The sequence below is a fragment of the Leucoraja erinacea genome, chromosome 12, assembly GCF_028641065.1.
Source record: "Leucoraja erinacea ecotype New England chromosome 12, Leri_hhj_1, whole genome shotgun sequence".
In the NCBI taxonomy this organism is placed as follows: domain Eukaryota; kingdom Metazoa; phylum Chordata; class Chondrichthyes; order Rajiformes; family Rajidae; genus Leucoraja; species Leucoraja erinaceus.
The window spans coordinates 56,909,623-56,931,143 of record NC_073388.1 but is presented as its reverse complement, the minus strand read 5'-3'; the positions used below and the strand labels follow the sequence as shown (position 1 = coordinate 56,931,143).

The window sequence follows — 21,521 nt, the reverse complement described above, 5'->3', positions numbered from 1 at the left end:
CATCTCATCCATGTCCATGTTATCCCACTTTTGCACCCACTCCCTACATACTAAGGGCAATCTATAGAGGCCAATTAACCTACAAACCTGCGCTTCATTGGGATGTGGGAGGAATCCGGAGCACTCGGTGGAAACCCATCCAATCACGGAGAACGTGCAAACTCCACACAGACAGCACCTAGGGTCAGGGTCGAACCCGGGTCTCTGTGGCGGGTTTATGAGGCACCAGCTCTACCAGCTGCGCCGTCCGAAGCAATGTTGTGACAAAGTAGAATTCAAAATAGATCAGACTTGCAAACAGCTTTTTCTCTGTATGAAAAAGTTGACCCTCAAGTTCCCATTAAATCATTCCTCTCACCATAAACCTACGCCCTCCAGTTATTGCTTCCCTTACCCTAGGGAAAAAAAGAGTGTGTGCATTCACCCTGTCGATTCCACTCATGATTGTACACACCTCTATAACATAGAGCGGCCCACGCTGTCAATCGCTGAACACGATGCCAAGGTGAACTAATCTCCTCTGCCTGCACGTGATCCATATTCCTCCATTCCCTGCATTTCCATGCACCTATTTAAATGCCTCTATTGTCCCTCCCTCCACCACCACAGCTGACAGTGCATTTTAGGCACTCACCACTGTGTTTAAAAAAACCCACACATTTTCTTTAAATCTTGACAGCTGACTGACCTGCAAATCATTTTAGAGGGCATTTTGTCCGTGGTCCTGTTAAAATGAGATTGAAATGTCTCCTTTTCTTTATTGAGCTTTTTTTTAATGGCTGCCTCTTAGTTTCCTGGTGTCAATCAGTATTTTATTCTAGATTTTTTTTGCTCTATTGAATTTTAATTAAATTTATTGGAATTTGAACTTGGTTCCAGATCATTAGTTCCAGTCATTTAATCCATTGTACTATTGTGCATACTGCCATGATATGAATATGAATTTTAAGATTCCCCTGAAATGCATTGATTAGCTGTGTGAAGGTTTGGTTTAGAGATACAGCATTGTAACAGGCCCTTCGACCCACTGACTCCGTACTGACCAGCGATCCCCACACATTAACACCATCCGACACACACCAGGGACAATTTTACATTTATATCAAGTCAATTAGTTTACAAAATTGGAGGAACAGCACCTCATATTCCACCTGGGCAGCTTGCATCCTGATGGCATGAATGTTGAATTCTCCCAATTTTGCTAGCCCTTGCTGTCTCCTCCCCTTCCTTAACCCTTGAGCTGTCCCCTCCCATCCCCCCGCCCTCGGGCTCCTCCTCCTCCCCCTTTTCCTTCCTTCTCCCCTCCCACCCCCCATCAGTCTGAAGAAGGGTTTCGGCCCGAAACGTCGCCTATTTTCTTCGCTCCATAGATGCTGCTGCACCCAGCTGAGTTTCTCCAGCAATTTTGTGTACCTTCGATCTTCCAGCATCTGCAGTTCATTCTTGCACACTAGTTTACAAACCTGTAAGTCATTGGAGTGTGGGAGGAAACCGAAGATTTCAGAGAAAACCCATGCAGGTCACAGGGAGAACATGCAAACTCCATACAGACAGCACCCATAGCCATGATCGAGCCTGGGTCTCTCACGCACTAAGCACTGTAAGGCAACAACTCTACCGCTGCGCCACCATGTCGCCCCATGAGATTATTTTCAAGATTTTGTATCTGACCTCTGAACCAATATTTCAAAGATGTTTCCACTATATTTGTTTTTGTTCATTCGTAGTCTTTGGGCATTTCCAGAGACCAGTCTTCATTTTGTATTCAGAGGTAAACAAAAATGCTGGAGAAACTCAGCGGGTGCAGCAGCATCTATGGAGCGAAGGAAATAGGCACAGCGAAGGAAATAGATGCTGCTGCACCCGCTGAGTTTCTCCAGCAATTTTGTCTACCTTTGATTATCCAACATCTGCAGTTCCTTCTTAAACACTTCATTTTGCATTCACTTTGTCCAAGAGACAAAGAACATTCTCTAGTCCTTAGTTTTAGCAGAACGTAAAGTGCTGGCGTAACAGTTGGTCAGCCAGTATTTTTGGGTGGAAAGGATTGGCAATGTTGGGTATCCAATGTTGGCAAGTCGGAACACATCTTCAAACACGACATGAGATGTCACCTATCCATTCCCTCGACAGTTGTTACCTGACCTACTGAATTACTTCAGCTAGATCTGAAAGGATTAGGCTGAAAACAGGTCAGGGAGTGCTGAATTTGGAAATGAATGTTTGTCACCTTTCCCCTGCCCCCCTGCCCTTCTATTATGGTGGTCATTGTGTTTCAGAGTCGGACAACCTGGATTATCGGCTGGGCGCCATTCACTCCTTGGTGTACAAGCTACCTGAGAAGAATCGGGAAGTACTTGACCTTATAATTAAACATCTAATGAAGTAAGTGTCAGTGGGACTTGTTGGGCTTTGGTTTTGCCAGGACTGGTGTCGTTCTAAGTGGGACCAACCTTTGAGGTTGAGGAGGTAAAAGGAAAAAAAATACTCGCTCTTTCCTTTAAAACTTTGCTTGAAATCACCACTTTCGCATCCCCTTTTCCAACACCCTTCTGTTTGCCATTTGCTGTCCGATTCCGTTAATGTCTCCTTGGGAGATTATGCAGGAAATACATGTTGTTAACAATTCTTGCATGGAACGTGTGTGCAGCACATACAAAGACCTTTCAACATCTTGTGGCTTAGGATTCTTTCCTATTTATATCAGGAACAAATGATCTCATTGTCAGAAGTTATGAGAAGTTGATGGGTTTTGATATTGGCAACGTCAGCAAAATTCATCCACCTCTGATTGCCTCTCTCTTTTCTCAAACCCAAATATTGTCATGTGCCAGATACCTTCTAAGACGATATACATTTTCTGCGATAACCCAAACAGTGTCCACTTCACATCAAGATATTCCTGTTGAATCTTGCAGAAGAATCTATAGGAGAATGCAAGAAAGTGTCTGCCACATGCACACTCCAACCTCATTCCAAAGGAATGTCCCCACCCGCCACCAAGTAGTCCCACTTTTTATGGAGCTACATTGGTCAATGTATTGGGACTGAGTTGACTGAATCAGCTTGTATTGGAGGTACACAAAAATGCTGGAGAAACTCAGCGGGTGCAGCAGCATCTATGGAGCGAAGGAAATAGGCAATGTTTCGGGCCGAAACCCTTCCGAAGAAGGGTTTCCTATTTCCTTTGCTCCATAGATGCTGCTGTACCCGCTGTGTTCCTCCAGCATTTTTGTGTACCTTCGATTTTCCAGCATCTTCAGTTCCTTCTGAAACACATCACCTGGAATGGATGCATGTTCATCTTGAATCTGTTGCTGCCACCTACTCGGGCAATGTGTTTCAGAACATGATTTGCCCACGTCTCTGCTTTCCCCTCTCTCTGTCGTATGTTAATGTCTGGTTCTGATTCTCTATGCCTCTCAGTCGTGAGAAACAGTTACTCATCTTTCAAGGCTGTTCCAAATGTATTGCCAGCCCTTTTATAATTGGGTCAAGTGCTGAGTTTTGATGGTCTACTCAGTGGCGAAAGTTTCACACAGGATCCAAAGGTCATTATCACCAACATCCGTAGCTGCTAGCTTTCCCCATGTGCTCTCTCTCTGTCAGAGGCTGCCCGTCCTGATTCAGTATAGGTTGATGCCATGTTTGTGAATCATTGATCTGTTGGAGGTTCAGGAGGTGAAGCATTGAACCAATTTAACCCCAAGATACACACCGGTACACTGGTGTCTGTTATTGCCGATTGTCCACTATAACCGAGTGAGGGGAGGGTAAAGTTTGGCCCAAGGCCGGGTGGGAAGAAATGTTGAGTGGGAATTCACGGGCCAATGATCCGCAGAGCCCCTGTTCCCATACGCCGTGTGCCGGGGACGGGCCGGTACTCACGCCCCTTTATATAAGATTGTTAAGGGTTTGGACACACTAGAGGCAGGAAACATGTTCCCGATGTTGGCGGAGTCCAGTACCAGGGGCCACAGTTTAAGAATAAGGGGTAAGACATTTAGAACGGAGATGAGGAAACACTTTTTCACGCAGAGAGTGGTGAGTCTGTGGAATTCTCTGCCTCAGAGGGCGGTGGAGGCCGGTTCTCTGGATACTTTCAAGAGAGAGCAAGATAGGCTCTTAAAGATAGCGGAGTCAGGGGATATGGGGAGGAGGCAGGAACGGGGGTACTGATTGTGGATGATCAGCCATGATCACACTGGCCCGAAGGGTCGAATGGCCTACTCCTGCACCTATTGTCTATTGTCTTTGTGCTGCTCGCTCTTTCTGCTCCAAACACCAGATGATGCTAGTCATGGGGTAACTGGCTGAAGTGTGTGTGGGGGGTTGGGTGGGGTGTAACGGGAGCCTCGGTCCGCTATAACTGCAATCAGCTGCATAGAGGTCCGTTATTGCGAGGGTTTATTGTATATCCAAGATTAGATTACACAGATGGAGGCACATTCAGCCATGATCCATCAGATGCTTTGGATGGTGAATTGGTCTCATTGAATGTGCCAAGTGCCTTTCTCCTTCTCTCATTCTTGGGGTGGATGCCACCAGCACGTCTGGCACATGCTCTCTGTGTTTGGCTGCTGAGTTCATTGCTCAGCCACTTAATGAATGGTTAGATGGATATGGGACTGGAGTTGTATTAGGGCAAGATGGCAGGATTTCTTCCCTAAAAGGCACTGGAGAGCTGATTGGGATTCTGTGGCAGTCTGACAACTGTGTGGTCATGCACACATAAGAGTTTCAAATTTCCAAACTCTTGTTAAATAAAGTTTGTTGCCATGTAGCAATTTAAAATTGTTTTTTGTGCGTTATAACTTAGTTTTTTAGTTGACTTGTCCTGAAGTATGACTGCCACATTATCTATATGGTCCCACAATGGCCTAGCCGTTAGAGTTTTAGTAATACAGCGTACAGCAGGCTCGAAGGGGCGAATGGCCTACTCCTGCACCTATTTTCTATGTTTCCATGAAACAGGCCCTTTGGCCCACTGAGTCCGCGCCGACCAGCGATCACCCCGTACACTCGAACTATCCTACACACTAGGGGCAATTTACAATTTTTTACCAAAACCAAATTAACCTACAACCTGTAGGTCTTTAGAGTGTGGGAAACCCACCCAGTCAGGGGGAGAATGTACGAACACCGTACAGATAACACCCGCAGCCAGGATCAAACCAAGGCCTCAGGCACTGTAAGGCAGCAACTCTACTACTGCACCAACGTGCTGCCCCGAGCTGTTGCCTCACAGCGGCAGAGACCTGTGTTTGATCATGACCTCGGCTGCTGTTTGCGTGGAGTTTGCACGTTCTACCTGTGTCTGTGTGGGTTTGCTCCCACATCCCAAAGACTTGCAGGTTCGTAGGTTAATCGGCTTCTGAAAATTGCCCGAAAACCGCAGGGAGTGGATGCAAAGGTGGGATATAACATAGAACTAATGTGAAGGGGTGATGGATGGTCGGCGTGGACTAGATGTGTGGAAGGGCCTGTTTCCATGCTGTATCTTTCAATTTAGTCCAAACCAAATGGTCCCAGTGATTCGTGAGAAGGTGCCACCTGACTACAGAAGGCTGAAAGAAAGGATGCGTGTGTGTAACTCCTGCCATGGCCTGTTGACAATGGCACCATTCTCTTCTCGTGCAGTGTTTGCAGCCACAGTAAGGAGAACTTGATGACTGCTTCCAACATGGGAGTGATATTCGGGCCCACCTTGATGAGACCACAGGAAGACACTGTCGCGGCCATGATGAACATCAAGTTTCAGAACATCGTTGTGGAAATCCTTATTGAACATTATGAAAAGGTAAATCCCACTCTGCTGAATTTTGCTGACAGTCTCACTGTGAAGGGGTTGGGTGGAAATTCTCGACTGCGTTGGTGCTGACGTAATGCAGGCTGGTCTCTTGCAGAGTTGACTCTAAAATATAATTCAAAATGTTGAAAATTGTTTGGTCAATTGAATGCTGGCAGGAAAGATGACCATCTTTTTGTCCAGCTTTGATAATCTCGAGTAACAGTACCACAAAACTGACACTAAACCATTAATAAGAGTGATATTTCTTGCAGACCAGAAGGCTAGGTTTCACCTTTAGTCTCTGCAGAGGTGGCTGATCCAGCATTTGAAGTGAGACCGATGCATCAATTTCCTTTTGCAGCTGAGGAAATGAGAGCATACAGTGTACAAAATCATGAGGGGAATAGATCAGGTAGATGCACAGAGTCTCTTGCACAGAGCAGGGGAAACATGAACCGCAGGACATAGGTTTAAGGTGAGGGGGGGGGGGGGGAGGGGGAGACCCTGTAAATATCCTGTAAATGTTTACAGTGTGAATATTTATCCAGTTGCTGTCCTGCTCTTCAAATAGCGCCTTGGGATATTTCACGTTGCCCATGAGTACAATAAGGGATGTGATGTCAACCAAAAGACAGTGCATCTTCTGCCAGTGCAGCAATCAACCCAGCAGCACTGTGCTGGAATGTCAGCAAAGCTTCTGTGCCTGATGGTTTGGAGTGGGATTGTAATGTCGACCATCCCAGAGTGTTGTAGTCTAACTGAAGCCGGCAGCTGTGTTGGGGACACTTGTCGTGCAATACATTTTATTCTGAATCCCATTTTGTAGCGCTTTCTTGTGCTCGAGCAATACAACACAAGTTTGGCACTTGCCCAATGCAAATCCAGCAGGGGTCAATATTGTAGATAGGCACAAAAAGCTGGTGAAACTCAATGGGTCAGGCAGCATCTCTGCAGAAAAGCAATAGGTGACGTTTCAGGTCAAGATCCTTCTTCAGACTTTTCTTCAGAGTAGGAAGGAACTGCAGATGCTGGTTTAAACTGAAGACAGACACAAAAAGCTGGAGTAACTCAGCAGGACAGGCAGCATCTCTGGAGAGAAGGAATGGGTCTGAAGAAGGGTCTCGACTCGACTCCAGAGATGCTGCCTGACCCATTGAGTTACTCCAGCTTTTTATGTCTATCGGCAATTCCTGCCTACGCAGGGGACAATAACCATATAACCATATAACAATTACAGCACGGAAACAGGCCATCTCGGCCCTACAAGTCCGTGCCAAACAAATTTTTTTTTCCCCTTAGTCCCACCTGCCTGCACTCATACCATAACCCTCCATTCCCTTCTCATCCATATGCCTATCCAATTTATTTTTAAATGATACCAATGAACCTGCCTCCACCACTTCCACTGGGAGCTCATTCCACATCGCCACCACTCTCTGCGTAAAGAAGTTCCCCCTCATATTACCCCTAAACTTCTGTCCCTTAATTCTGAAGTCATGTCCTCTTGTTTGAATCTTCCCTATTCTCAAAGGGAAAAGCTTGTCCACATCAACTCTGTCTATCCCTCTCATCATTTTAAAGACCTCTATCAGGTCCCCCCTTAACCTTCTGCGCTCCAGAGAATAAAGACCTAACTTATTCAACCTATCTCTGTAACTTAGTTGTTGAAACCAACTAATACTGTGTCAGCCCTCAGGCACTGGAGTCTGACTCTGTCTCTCTTCTATCCAGACCCCTTTAAGTCTATGTGTGTTTAAAACAGCTCACTAAGGATCGATGACCTTCACCATGGTTTCCATTCAAGTGTGCGGGTTGAATCGGTGACTGAAGTGGCTGCGATGCCCTGCATGGCCACATGGGGGAGCTAGCTTTACACGGATGTGTCTGAGTGTGGCTGCCTCGCACCATGGAGACATGGAGCTGTGACTGCTCAGTTATTCCACACACAGCACCCTCTCTCAATCATGCGGCCTTCTCTGCACTCGGCCTTTTCCTGATATCACTATTCGAGATCTCCACTTGGCCTGGTGGAACGAGGTATTTCCTGGATCTCCCCAATAGATACTCATTGAAGAACTCGGGGTGGCCTGCCAAAATGATGGCATGAGTTTGGGGAAAAGTCACAGAAATGCTATCCCTTTAGTTTCATTTAATGCATTGCAGAATGTTATTAAATAAGTTGTGGAGCTGCTGCCTCACAGCGCCAGAGACCCGGGTTCGATCCTGACTATGGGTGATGTCAGTGTGTAGTTTATTCATTTTCCCCTGTGACCGCGTGGGTTTCCTCCAGGTGTTCCGGTTTCCTCCCACACTCTAAAGACGTGCAGGTTTGTAGGTTAATTGAGTTTTAAATTGTCCTTAGTGTGTTAGACATGGAATGAGTGTGAACAGGTTCTAGATAGTGGGCGTGGATTCGGTGGGTTGAAGAGCCTATTTCCATGCTGTATCCATAAACTAAACTCTGAAGAGTTTTCTGTTTAACTGGTGTCCCTGTTTTACTTTCAATCCAACAGATATTCCACTCCCTGCCTGAGGATAACGCTGCTCCTCCAATACCGCCACCTAGAGCGGCGCCTCGGAAACGGCAGCCAATCACAATCTCCAAGCGGCCGGCTCGCCATCGCCCCAATCTCAGCATGTCGGGTTCAGTGGACGTGGAAGGTCAGCATCCTTGTAGGTGTAGAGTGGTGACGTTGACAAACCTACTCGTTCAGTATGTTGCGGTGTACCTGCCTCATTCATGTACACCATAGACACAAAATGCTGCAGTAATTCGGCGGGTCAGGCAGCATCTCTGGAGAGAAGGAATTGGTGACATTTCAAGTCGAGACCCTTCCTGTCCCAAAACATCACCCGTTCCTTTTCTCCAAAGATGCTGCCTGACTCACAGAGTTACTCCAGCTTTTTGTGTCTATCTTTGGTTTAAACCAGCATATGCGGTTCGTTCCTACTCTAATTCCTGCACAATGCTGGGAAACGATGCAATGCATGTTGGAGGGAACATAGAGGGTGGTAATTGGTCTGGGTGCCCATATCTCACTCATGGTCTGTGTCACAACACACGATTGAATTTTGTTTAACCCTTTTGGACACATCACCCACTATGGGACAACTTTACGAAGGCTGGAATCCACTGGATCCTCTCTCCAAGCCCATACTACTAGCCTTGTATTCATTTAACATATGAAGTAAAGTGCTAAAATTGGAAGGTAGACAAAAATGCTGGAGAAACTCAGCGGGTGAGGCAGCATCTATGGAGCAAAGGAAATAGGCACCATTTCGGGTCGAGACCCTTCTTCAGACTGATGCAAGGATGGGGGGAGGGGGAAGAAGAAAGGAAGAGGTGGAGCCAGAGAGCTGAGGGAGAGCTGAGAACCACATATAACCATATAACAATTACAGCACGGAAACAGGCCATCTCGACCCTTCTAGTCCGTGCCGAACACGTATTCTCCCCTAGTCCCATATACCTGCGCTCAGACCATAACCATCTGGATAAACAGGGTCTGATTAGGAACAGTCAACATGGATTTGTGCCTGGAAGGTCATGTTTGACTAATCTTCTTGAATTTTTTGAAGATGTTACTCGGGAAATTGATGAGGGTAAAGCAGTGGATGTTGTATATATGTACTTCAGTAAGGCCTTTGACAAGGTTCCTCATGGAAGGTTGGTTAAGAAGGTTCAATGGTTGGGTATTAATGGTGGAGTAGCAAGATGGATTCAACAGTGGCTGAATGGGAGATGCCAGAGAGTAATGGTGGATGGTTGTTTGTCAGGTTGGAGGCCAGTGACGAGTGGGGTGCCACAGGGATCTGTGTTGGGTCCACTGTTGTTTGTCATGTACATCAGTGATCTGGATGATGGTGTGGTAAATTGGATTAGTAAGTATGCAGATGATACTAAGATAGGTGGGGTTGTGGGTAATGAAGTAGAGTTTCAAAGTCTACAGAGAGATTTATGCCAGTTGGGAGAGTGGGCTGAAAGATAGCAGATGGAGTTTAATACTGATAAGTGTGAGGTGCTACATCTTGGCAGGACAAATCAAAATAGGACGTACATGTTAAATGGTAGGGAATTGTAGAATGTAGGTGAACAGAGGGATCTGGGAATAACTGTGCACAGTTCCCTGAAAGTGGAATCTCATGTAGATAGGGTGGTAAAGAAAGCTTTTGGTGTGCTGGCTTTTATAAATCAGAGCATTGAGTATAGAAGTTGGGATGTAATGTTAAAATTGTACAAGGTATTGGTGAGGCCAATTCTGGAGTATGGTGTACAATTTTGGTCGCCTAATTATAGGAAGGATGTCAACAAAATAGAGAGAGTACAGAGGAGATTTACTAGAATGTTGCCTGGGTTTCAGCAACAAAGTTACAGAGAAAGGTTGACCAAGTTAGGGCTTTATTCTTTGGAGCGCAGAAGGTTAAGGGGGGACTTGATAGAGGTTTTTAAAATGATGAGAGGGATAGACAGAGTTACCGTGGATAAGCTTTTCCCACTGAGAGTAGGGAAGATTCAAACAAGGGGACATGACTTGAGAATGAAGGGACTGAAGTTTAGGGGTTACATGAGGGGGAACTTCTTTACTCAGAGAGTGGTGGCTGTGTGAAATGAGCTTCCAGTGAAGGTGGTGGAGGCAGGTTCGTTTTTATCATTTAAAAATAAATTGGATAGTTATATGGACGGGAAGGGAATGGAAGGTTATGGTCTGAGCGCAGGTATATGGGACTAGGGGAGAATATGTGTTCGGCACGGACTAGAAGGGTCGAGATGGCCTGTTTCCGTGCTGTAATTGTTATATGGTTATAACCCTCCATTCCTTTCCCGTCCATATAACTATCCAATTTATTTTTAAATGATACAAACGAACCTGCCTCCACCACCTTCACTGGAAGCTCATTCCACACAGCCACCACTCTCTGAGTAAAGAAGTTCCCCCTCATGTTACCCCTAAACTTCTGTCCCTTAATTCTCAAGTCATGTCCCCTTGTTTGAATCTTCCCTACTCTCAGTGGGAAAAAGCTTATCCACGTCAACTCTGTCTATCCCTCTCATCATTTTAAAGACCTCTATCAAGTCCCACCTTAACCTTCTGCGCTCCAAAGAATAAAGCCCTAACTTGTTCAACCTTTCTCTGTAACTTAGTTGCTGAAACCTAGGCAACATTCTAGTAAATCTCCTCTGTTTAGGAGAGGATAAAGTAGGGATTACCTGAAATTAGAGAAGTCAATGTTCATACCGCTGGGGTGTAAACTACCCAAGTGCAATATGAGGTGCTGCTCCTACAATTTATGGTGGGCTCACTCTGGCCATGGAGGAGGCCCAGGACAGAAAGGTCGGATTCGGAATGGGAGGGGGTTGAAGTGCTGAGCCACCGAGAGATCAGGTTGGTTATTGCGAACCGAGCGGAGGTGTTCGGCGAAGCCATCGCCAAGTCTACGCTTGGTCTCATCGATGTAGAGCAGCTGACACCTAGAGCAGTGGATGCAATAGATGAGGTTGGAGGAGGTGCAGGTGAACCTCTGCCTCACCTGGAAAGACTGCTTAGGTCCTTGGATGGAGTCAAGGGGGGAGGTAAAGCGACAAGTATAGCATTTCTTGTGGTTGCAAGGGAAAGTGCCTGGAGAGGGGATGGTTCGGGTGGGAAGGGACAAATTGACGAGGGAGTTACGGAGAGAGCGGTCTCTACAGAAAGCAGACAGGGGAGGAGATGGGAAGATGTGGCAAGTGGTGGGATCATGTTGAGGGTAGCGAAAATGTTGGAGGATTATTTGTTGTATGTGACGGCTGGTAGGGTGGAAGGTGAGGACAAGAGGGACTCGGCCCTTTTTGGGAGTTGGGGGATGGGGAGTGAGAGTAGAGTCAAGGGGTATAGAAGAGACCTTGGTGGGAGCCTCATCTATAGTCGAAGAGGGGAACCCCGGTTCCCTGAAGAATGAGGACATCTCCGATACCCTGGTGTGGAACACCTCATCCTGGGTGCAGATGCGGCGTAGACGGAGGAATTGGGAGTAGGGGATGGAAGCCTCACAGGAAGCAGTGTGGGAAGAAGTGTAGTCCAGATAGCCATGGGAGTCAGTGGGTTTATAGTGGATGTCGGTCAGTAGTCTATCACCTGCGATGGAGATAGTGAGATCAAGAAATGGTAGGGAAATGTCGGAAATGGTCCAGGTATATTTGAGTGCCGGAAGAAAGTTAGTGGTGAAATGGATGAAGTCAGTCAGTTGTGTGTGGGTGCAGGCGTCAACGTAGCGGAGGTAGAGTTCGGGGAAGGACCATGATACGCTTCGAACAAGGATTATCCGACGTACCCAACAAAGAGGCAGGCATAGCTTGGGCCCATGCGCGTGCCTATAACTACGCTATGTATTTGGAGGAAATGGGAGGAGTCAAACAAAAGGTTATTAAGGGTAAGGAGCAGCTCCGCTAGGCGGAGGAGAGTATCGATAGACGGGGATTGGTTGGTTCTAGGGTCGAACTGGAAATGGATAGTAGTTCAGGCAGTATAGGTGGATGGAGGATTAGTTGATGTTTGAAGGCAATGGGCCTGAATCAGTTGTAAGGTTGTTTGCTGGAGTCATGTTTACCCTTAGGGCAGGGCGTCTGATTTAGAACCGAATGGTGATGTTAAGGCCTTCGCATTTTTAGAGCCTAGATTCAAGAGTGTTCATTCATCATGTGTACTGATGACATAACAATTATATTCTCACTTGCAAAAGCATAACAGGCCTATAAACGCCTCTCATTGAAAACAAATAATATACAAATATTCAGTAAATTTTCGCACTCCGATGCTTTCCTGCCGATAGTAGAAGTTAATTGAGAGCGTGGCCAGGGTGGTGGCCAGGTAAGTTTAGTTTAGATTAGAGATACAGCGAGGAAACTGGCCGTTCAGCCCACTGAGTCCGCGCCGACAGACGATCCCCATACACGAGCACTATCCTAAACACTAGGAACAATCTACAGAAGTCAATTGACCTAGAAACCCACAGGTCTTTGGAATGTGGGAGGAAATCGGAGCACCCGGAGAAAGCCCACACGGTGACAGAGAGAACGTACAAACTCTGTACAGACAGCACCCATAGTTAAGATCGAACCCAGTCTCTGGCACTGTAAGGCAGCAACTCTACCGCCACTGTGCCACCAGTGTGGGTTTGTAGGTTAGTTGGCCTTTATAGATTGTATGTAGTGTGTTAGGTTATGGGTAAACTGTTATATACATTTTTTAAAATCCTGAATAAAGTTTATTTTGGAAATTTAAATAAATTATTCCGAACCGTTCTTGTGGAACTTGACAAATTTTAGTATGCACTTTGGTTGAATTAGTCTTTTATTAACAACGGTTCTTGTCCTGAATGCCCTTTCCGCTGAGCAAGTGTTAATGTAGCTGAACCCAAAATACTCTGCTGGTTCATTTCATCACAGAATAACATTCAATAAAAGTCAGCTTGTAATTTCTGTTCTATTATTTGTAAAATGATTCACAGATCTAGTATTTGCTTTAATTTAGATTTTTTGTTTTCTTATTCATGATGGTTCCTTTGCTTAATTCAATAAAGAATGATTTATTCTTTGGCTATTCAACTGTAACTTCTAACAGAATTATTAAACTTGGCGGTTTGCTGGCTGCAAAGTGATTTCCCTTCTCTAAAGCAGATGTTTTAGCCCAGAGAGTAATTGGAGTGTGGCTGGGGAGTTTGAAGAGATTCTGGGGTGCCCCGGCCGGCCAACTTGCTTGTTAATTTTCTAGCTATGGTATCCCCAAAGAACCTCATTTTCCATCACTGTCCCAACTTGTTGCACAGAATCAAGGCCACAGCTGGGTAATCCTGAAGGGTGATCAAATAGTTACCCCGTGAACCTTGCAGGATAATATTAGGTCCATTTGTACAGAGACACAGTGCTAGAGTTTCTGCCTTACAACGCCAGAGACCCGGGTTCGATCCTGACTGTGGGTGCTGTCTGTACGGAGTTTTTCATTCTCCCCGTGACCGCATTGGTTTCCTCTGGGTGCCTCCCACATCCCAAAGTCATGCAGGTTTGTAGGTCAATTGACTTCTATAAATTGCCTCTAGGGTGTAGGATAGAACTAGCGTACAGGGTGATCATTTGTCGGCCCGAGTGGGCCTGTTTCCATGCTGTATCTCTAAATTAAACTATAAACTAATCAGTAAATGTACTACCTCATAGGTGTGCTGACATCGAACTGGATGGGCGCAACAAGATGTTATGTGATTATACGGTTGGTTTGTCCATAATTCATTTTGAATTACCAGCAGCGGCAGTCTTGATCTAAAGGCAATGTGCCTTGATATGTGAAGTTGAAATATGCACATAGGGAAGTGATGTCACAACTGTAAATGACCTTGGTTAGAATTCACCTGGATACCGTTTTGGTCTGCTTAATTAAAGAGGGGCATATTTGCACTGCTGGCAATTCTGAGAAGATTCACCGGTTGAGGAGTTGACGAGGAAAGGCTGAACAGGTTGGGCGTGTACTCAGTTACAGTTTGAAACAAAAAGTAGTCATCATGCCCAGGGGCATGGAAGAGTGCCATACTCCTGGTGAAATCGAGGACTAGGGAGCCTAGTTCCAGAATTAGTCATCATTCATTTAGAAGCACACAAGAAGATTACTTATTTCACAAAGGTTGTAACTCTTTGTGTTTACATATTCCAAAGAGATGTAAAGGTTGAATTGAGTTCAAGGCTGAAGTGGACAGTAGTGGACAGCAGGCAAGCGGAGACCTTGGTCAGATTGACCATGATCTTATTCAATGGTGGAGCAGCCTTAAAGGGCCTATTTTTGTTACTATTTATTACAGATCTTGTATTATGTGAGCAAGATATAGAATAAGACCAAAGTTAAAGATTGTGGATTGCAACTCATGGTTCTGTGACGTTGAATGAATTTACCCAAGGTCATGGCTTTAGTGTTGAAGTTCCTCTCTGTAGTGTACTGTACGTCAGCTGGTGAATACGGCATACCCCTGGAATCTTCCTTTCTTCCCTTTCAATCACAATGTGCTGTCAGTGTAAACGCAGGACTCATCCTTACAAAGCAGCCTGTTTAGGGAATGTGCCTCCTTCCAAGAGGGCACTCTCCTGAACTAGCTCCAATGGAATTGAATGGGAGCCAAGCGCCAGATATTTGGTAAGGTCACGACACTATCAACGTTGAACGGATGTTTAATTTATCTTCCTTTCTCTCCAGCCTTTCTACGGAACCAAGAGTAAGACTGAGGGCCTTGAGATGGTTAATAAGATACTGGCGCCTGATGTATGCTTTCTGCAGTGTCTGCGCAGGGTTGTGCCTTCTCTTTTTTTTAATTTGTACACATGGACTTTGCTCCAATAATCAGTCAGTTGTCGGCCAGCGGCGGGTGGATGGTGGTTTTAATAGCGCTAATCGTATATGTGTCTGAGGCGTGGGACGCTTGGCGCCAGTGCCAGTCTCTTTCGTGAGACCGGTGCTGTCTGGTTGAATCAATTGCTTGCAGCTGTTTGCTGGAGAAATGATCAAGATCCCTGTTTTCCCATTTTTTTTATATGGTTCTGCATTTTAACTGCGGTCTTTGCATTGGAATCCTAATTACAGAGCTGGCGTAAAAGGATTTTTATTCAGCGAGCCTGTGTTAATGAGAAGAGCCGACTTTCTTTCCCCCCATTCGCAGTGACTGTGAACAGTGGACTAGGAGGCTACTCTTCCTTGCAAGCCTCTTTGATTCCTCACTCTATGGTATGGGGTACAGGGAGAGTGGTGGATACTGGCATGCAGTAATCTGTTGGCCCTTCATTGTAATGCGAGTGTATCGTCTGAAAGCCATTGGGATTTATCATCCTGATCTTGGTTCTCTCAGCCAAACACCACCCTCCGGTTTGACCCCCTAAAGTGGGCTTCAATCCAACTGACTGGCAAATCGTTTAAGAGGTTTCACCTTTGCACGATCCCTGACCATTTTTTTCCCATTGAAGTAGATCCGTAAAACCAAAGCTTGATCCAAACTTAAACCGAAAGCCACACCAGCATTTAAATATTAATTTTTTTGTCAGGATTTAGTGGATTGGCTCTCTAGCTATAAGGTTGCCAGCTATTGATCCTTCCATTTGGGTGTAGGTGAGTGGCTCAGGCTTGGGGCAAGGAGTGTGGGGTGAATGGTGCTCATACAGTATATTCTGCTGCTTCAAGTACTTTCCTTTAAAAAGAACAGAAAATAATTGAACAATGAAATCAAAAGCAATTGCTTGAAGGCCAGTTATATTCCATGGATCCCACATTATTCAGGACTGCTCCTTCTGCCAAATTAGGAGCAAGTTTACTCTACATTTATTATATTTGTTATGGTTCATTCTACAAGCCACCTGCATGGGTCCCGATTAATCAAATTGTAGAGGGCCTCCAACTAAGATGTGGCAGCCAAACATCCCTGGTCTTCATTCTGTTAGTACCATTTTGGAGGGAAATGGATTCAAGATTCAAGAGAGTTTATTGTCGTGTGTCCCAGGTAGGACAATTAAATTCTTGCTTTGCTTCAGCACAACAGAATATTGCAGGCAATAATAAATACAGAACAGATCAGTGTGTCCATATACCATTGAATATATATATACACACACACATAAATAAGCAGATAAAATGCAATAGGTTATTAAAGTTCACAGTTTTGTTTGAGTTGAGTTTAATAGCCTGATGGCTGTGGGGAAGAAGCTGTTCCTGAACCTGGTCGTTGCAGTCTTCAGGCTCCTGTAACTTTTACCTGAAGGTAGCAGGGAGATGAGTGTGTGGCCAGGATGGTGTGGGTCATTGATGATGCTGCCAGCCTTTTTGAGGCAGCTACTGCAATAGATGCCCTCGATGGTAGGGAGGTCAGAGCCGATGATGGACTGGGCAGTGGTCACAACTTTTTGGAGTCTTTTCCGCTCCAGGGCGCTCAAGTTGCCGAACCAAGCCACGATGCAACCAGTCAGCATGGTCTCTACTGTGCACCTGTAGAAGTTCGAGAGGGTCCTCCTTGACAAACCGACTCTCCGTAATTTTCTCAGGAAGTAGAGGCGCTGATGTGCTTTCTTTATAATTGCATCAGTGTTCTGGGACCAGGAGAGATCTTCAGAGATATGCACGCCCAGGAATTTGAAGCTCTTGACCCTTTCCACCATTGACCCGTTGATATAAACGGGACTGTGGGTCCCTATCCTACCCCTTCCAAAGTCCACAATCAGTTTCTTGGTTTTGCTGGTGTTGAGAGCCAGTTCCAGCGCAGGTTCGCAGAAATCCCCGTTCCAGTGCAGACACATACTGAAGTTTACAACTATTTTGAGTCTCCTCACTAAAAGACTGAGAAATCAGCACCATTGTTAAATTAATAGTTGAAATACCTGCACTTTATTTAGAGAAATGGGATAAGTTTAGATTTATTATTGCCACGTGCACCAAGGCACAGTGAACTTTTTTGTTTTTGCATGTTATTTAATCAAATAATACTGTACATAAATGCAATCACACCATTCTCAAGTACACTTGGTTGAGCGAGGGTAAAATACAGAGTGCAGAATATAGTTCCATATGCAGGTAATGGAGTGATATGGATCACATGGCGGCAGAGGGGCCTAGTTTAATTTGGCTTCATGGTTGGCATGGACATTGTTAGACAAAGGGCTTGTCTAGTTCTAACATGGATCAGTCCTGACGAGTGTAGATTATTGCTTTCATTGCAGCTGCATCTGAATCCACTACCTCCCTGGTCTGTACCTTCACAGTGCGGGTGTATCAATGTGATACCAGGCTAGCAAGGAGCTGTAGTTCCGTCCAGAGATGCCATTGTGAGGCATAAGTTCACTGAGACTGTTCACATTATTTCAAATATGTTTCCATTTATTATGAATGTAGTGTTACCAGAAATACTTGGTTTATCTTTCTAATGACTATATATATGTGCTGTATAATTGAGCTGAGAGATACAGCATGGAAGTGGGCCCTTTGGCCCACTGAGACTGCACTGACCAGCGATACACTAGTTCTATTCTTACACACTCGGGATAGTTTATGGAAGCGAATTAACCTACAAACCTGCATGACTTTGGAATGTAGGCTTAAACCAGAACACCCGGAGAAATCCCATGTGGCCACAAGCAAAATGGGCAAAAACTGTACAGACAGCACCTGAGGTCAGGATCGAACCTTAGAACAGCTGGGATAGAGGCGTAGCTGATTTAATTTAGTTTGGTTTAGAGATGTAGCATGGAAACAGGCCCTTTGGCTCACCGATTCCACAGGACCAGCAGTCACCCGTACACCTTCTATGTTATCCCAATTTTGCATCCTACACACTAGTGGCAATTTACAATGAACCTATAGACCTGCACATCCCTGGAATGTGGGAGGAAACTGGAGAAAAAACCCAAGCAGTCACAGGGAGAACGTACAAAGTCCACACTGGATCTCTGGCGCTGTAAGACAGCAACTCTACTGCTGCGCCACTGTGCTGCCCTGGGTGGCATAGTCTAACCAAGGGGAAATGTTTTGTGATTGAATAATATGGCTTTTTCTTAACTGTCAGCTAAGAGATTTACTTTTAATTGCTTCCTATAAAGTTCTTCCTTGCAGCAGGAATTTGGGGAACGGATGCAGTATAGATTCCGGATCTGTGTTCCTATTAACTCTGTAAACGTACATGACCCAGCCTGGGATTGTTCATCCCAGGAGGAGGACCTATTCTCCCCCTCTACATTGGGGACCTGGGGTGGAGGGTATTGCACCGAGCTGTTCCCTGCAACCTGTTTCTCTCGCGGTTCACAGACTCGCCAGCCACCTGCCACCTTTGCGGGCTGGAAGAGTCTGTGTACCACGTGTACATGGAGTGCGTGAGGCTGTAGCCACTGTTTGAATATCTAAAGGGGCTGCTCCTTGCCTTCTGGCTGCATTTTGCACCCACCATCCTCATCTTTGGACACCCTGTGCGTAGGGTAGAGGGTAGGGCTGAAGATGTCCTGGTTGGGTTGCTCCTGGGCCTGGCCAAGCTGGCCATCCACGAGTCACGGCGCCAGGCGGCGGAGGGCTCTACCCGAGCCAGCTGCCTGCCTCTTTTCCGGGGTTACGTCCGTGCCCGGGTGCGGTTAGGAAAGGAATACGCCCTGTCCACGGGCACCCTGAGGGAGTTCCGGGACCGCTGGGCTCCGCAGAGTGTTGAATGTATCCTCAAGGATTGTATCATAGTTTATAGTAGTTTATTATGGATATATGTTTGTATTGTATTATGGTGGTGGGTTCTGGCTTGTTTTATTGTAGTGTCAATATTATTTTTTAATAACTGAACACATTTTTTGATTTAAAAAAAAAGAAAAAGGAGGAGGACCTGTTCACTTGGTTTGCAAGCACACTTCAAGCTCTTGTGCCCGTAATGTTGACTGCCTTTGTTGTTTTACAGGTGGCGCAGGGAACGCAAACCAAAATGCAAATGGAGGCCATCATCTGGAGCTGGGCATTGTGGGCTCCCCCCCCAGCCCAATCCCACTGCAGCGATCGACGAGGCCAATCCTGGGCAGTGTGCGTGCGGCAGACGTCGAGGCTCCTGCTCGATACGCTGCCGGCAGCCAGAACTCAGAGATGGACGGAGGAAAACCTGCACCAAAATTGAAAGAAGGCGGTCTAAAGATGGGGCCAAAGTTTGTAAATGGGGCACTTGTGCCAGACCAGACCTCTGCCGGTGTCTCTCGAGCATCATCCTTTCAATCAAAGGCACTTTCTTCCAAAATGTTTTACACTGATGATGGTAAATGCATTTGATACGCATTAACGTTGGACGGGCATGGAATATTAACTTTACCATCTCTATTAATACATTGGAAAGAAACCTCATTCCTTTCCTAAGCCCCTGCCTGACTCATTTCACCATTTTAAATTGAATTGAACTGTAACAAAATCAAATGTGACCAAGAAAGGAATTTTATTTCAGTAAATCACCTTTGCCCTTAGTTCCAACGATTGGAACAGGTACAGAATTGTTTAACTCTCTTTTAGGGACAAGAGGGTGATGACAGGCTGGGACTGTGATCCTGGCCGATGCCAATGCAATGGTACTTTGGGCACACGTCCATCTCCAAATCTGGTGGAGGTAACTGTAAATATAGTTCATTACTCACAGAGTGACTCCAGCACTTTGTGTCTGTCTTTGCTAGAAACCAGCATCTGCAGTTCTTTGTTTCTTAAATATAGTTAAAGGCTTCCTCATCTCCTGCCTTGTGTACACAGTATATACAAGGTTACGTCAACCCTTTAGCGTGGTGGTTATTAGAATGTTAGGGTGTATTTATGGAAGCCCAAGTGGTTCTGGTTGTATGTGCTTTGCCTCTTTGGTTTTTGACATGCAGTGTGACATTGATGATCATGGTTGGTGCCGTGGAAGTGTCCAGGATTGTATGTGTGAATCTATCACTGAGACCATTTGACCTTTTGAAAAGTCTTGACCCAAAACATCACCTGCCCATGTTCTCCAGTGATGCTGCCTGACCTGCTGAGTTACTCCAACACTTTGTGTCCTTTTGACCGTTTGGAATGACTGCTTGGGAGCTCGATCGCTGACGGGCAGGCCCCACAGGGTACACTGAGGGTAGTGTAGTTTAGATGCAGTGCAGAACGGCCATTTGGCCTACTGTGTCCCCACCGACCAGCGATCCCCGCTGCTGACACTATCCTACACACTAAGGACAATTTACCTTTATACCAAAGCCATTGAACCTACAAACCAGTACGCCTTTGGAGTGTGGGAGGAAACCGAAGATCTCAGAGAAAACCCACACGGACACGGGGTGAACGTACAAACTCTGTACAGAGAGCACCCGCAATCGGAACTGAACCTGCATCTCTGGCGTTGAAAGCGCTGTAAGGCAGCAACTCTACCGCAGCGCCACCGTGCCGCCCTCGGAGGGTAGATGGTGTTTAGTGTGCAGAATGGGTTGGGGTAATAGGAGGGGAGGGGGCGATTGGATACAATTTGTCTGGTTAGACATAGAGTGGAGAAATGTATTGGGGGAAGAAGGGTCAGTCAGGCATGGTGTATGTGGATGAAACAATTCTCATGTTCATATGGGTGTCTGGTTTATTATAAGTTATATTGGACAATATTGATCTAATGCTACAAAACCCTTTTCAATTATAGAACCTGGCGTGCATTCGCACTGCTCCTGCTGGCAGAGCAACATGCTAAATGTTCCGAATACCATCATGCTGATTTTTTGCTTTTCATTTTTGAATATTCCTCGAAAACTGTCCCCATTACGGCTGGCAAAAGTGACCCCAATAACAGCACCGTCGACACACAATGGGTGCAAATAGATTTCAATACAACTTAGTGCTGGCTTGAAACCTCCAGTTCCCATTGCAGATTCAAGTACTGGACACGCAATATGAATTAAGAGCAAAACCTTGTGTTCTCAAATTGTGACCCTGGATGTTTTCTGGTAACTCATCAACACGACAAGGCTGTAATGAAACACTGCTGGAGAGCAGGTTTAGTTTGATATTTTGCCATCCATTGGGGTGGTCTTCAGCTGACTGGGGTGTGAGCCAATCTCAGCTACTAGGATCACAGCTCCCTCTTCACACTCATTCTCCTTGGGTACTTTCACCAGCGCTCTGACTATTTCAACCTGATCTACCAAATTCACACATTGTCACTTGTACACAGAGGATTGCAGCTTCTCAGCTCAATGAAGAGCAGAGATTTTCTCCACTTA

The 21,521-nt window shown here is 45.7% G+C and overlaps 1 protein-coding gene across 2 annotated transcripts in view; it reads left to right on the top strand.

Moving 5' to 3' along the window:
- The window catches only part of LOC129702392 (oligophrenin-1-like), a 276,035-nt gene that overhangs the window by 193,486 nt on the left and 61,028 nt on the right, over positions 1 to 21,521 (top strand). The window contains exons 17-20 of one of the 2 annotated variants that reach the window (XM_055644172.1): positions 2,280 to 2,385; positions 5,641 to 5,800; positions 8,305 to 8,452; positions 19,214 to 19,558. In XM_055644172.1, coding sequence (XP_055500147.1) covers positions 2,280 to 2,385; positions 5,641 to 5,800; positions 8,305 to 8,452; positions 19,214 to 19,558 — 759 coding nt within the window. Of the gene's footprint in view, positions 1 to 2,279; positions 2,386 to 5,640; positions 5,801 to 8,304; positions 8,465 to 19,213; positions 19,559 to 21,521 lie in introns of both variants that reach the window. The other variant, XM_055644171.1, reaches the window with a different exon arrangement.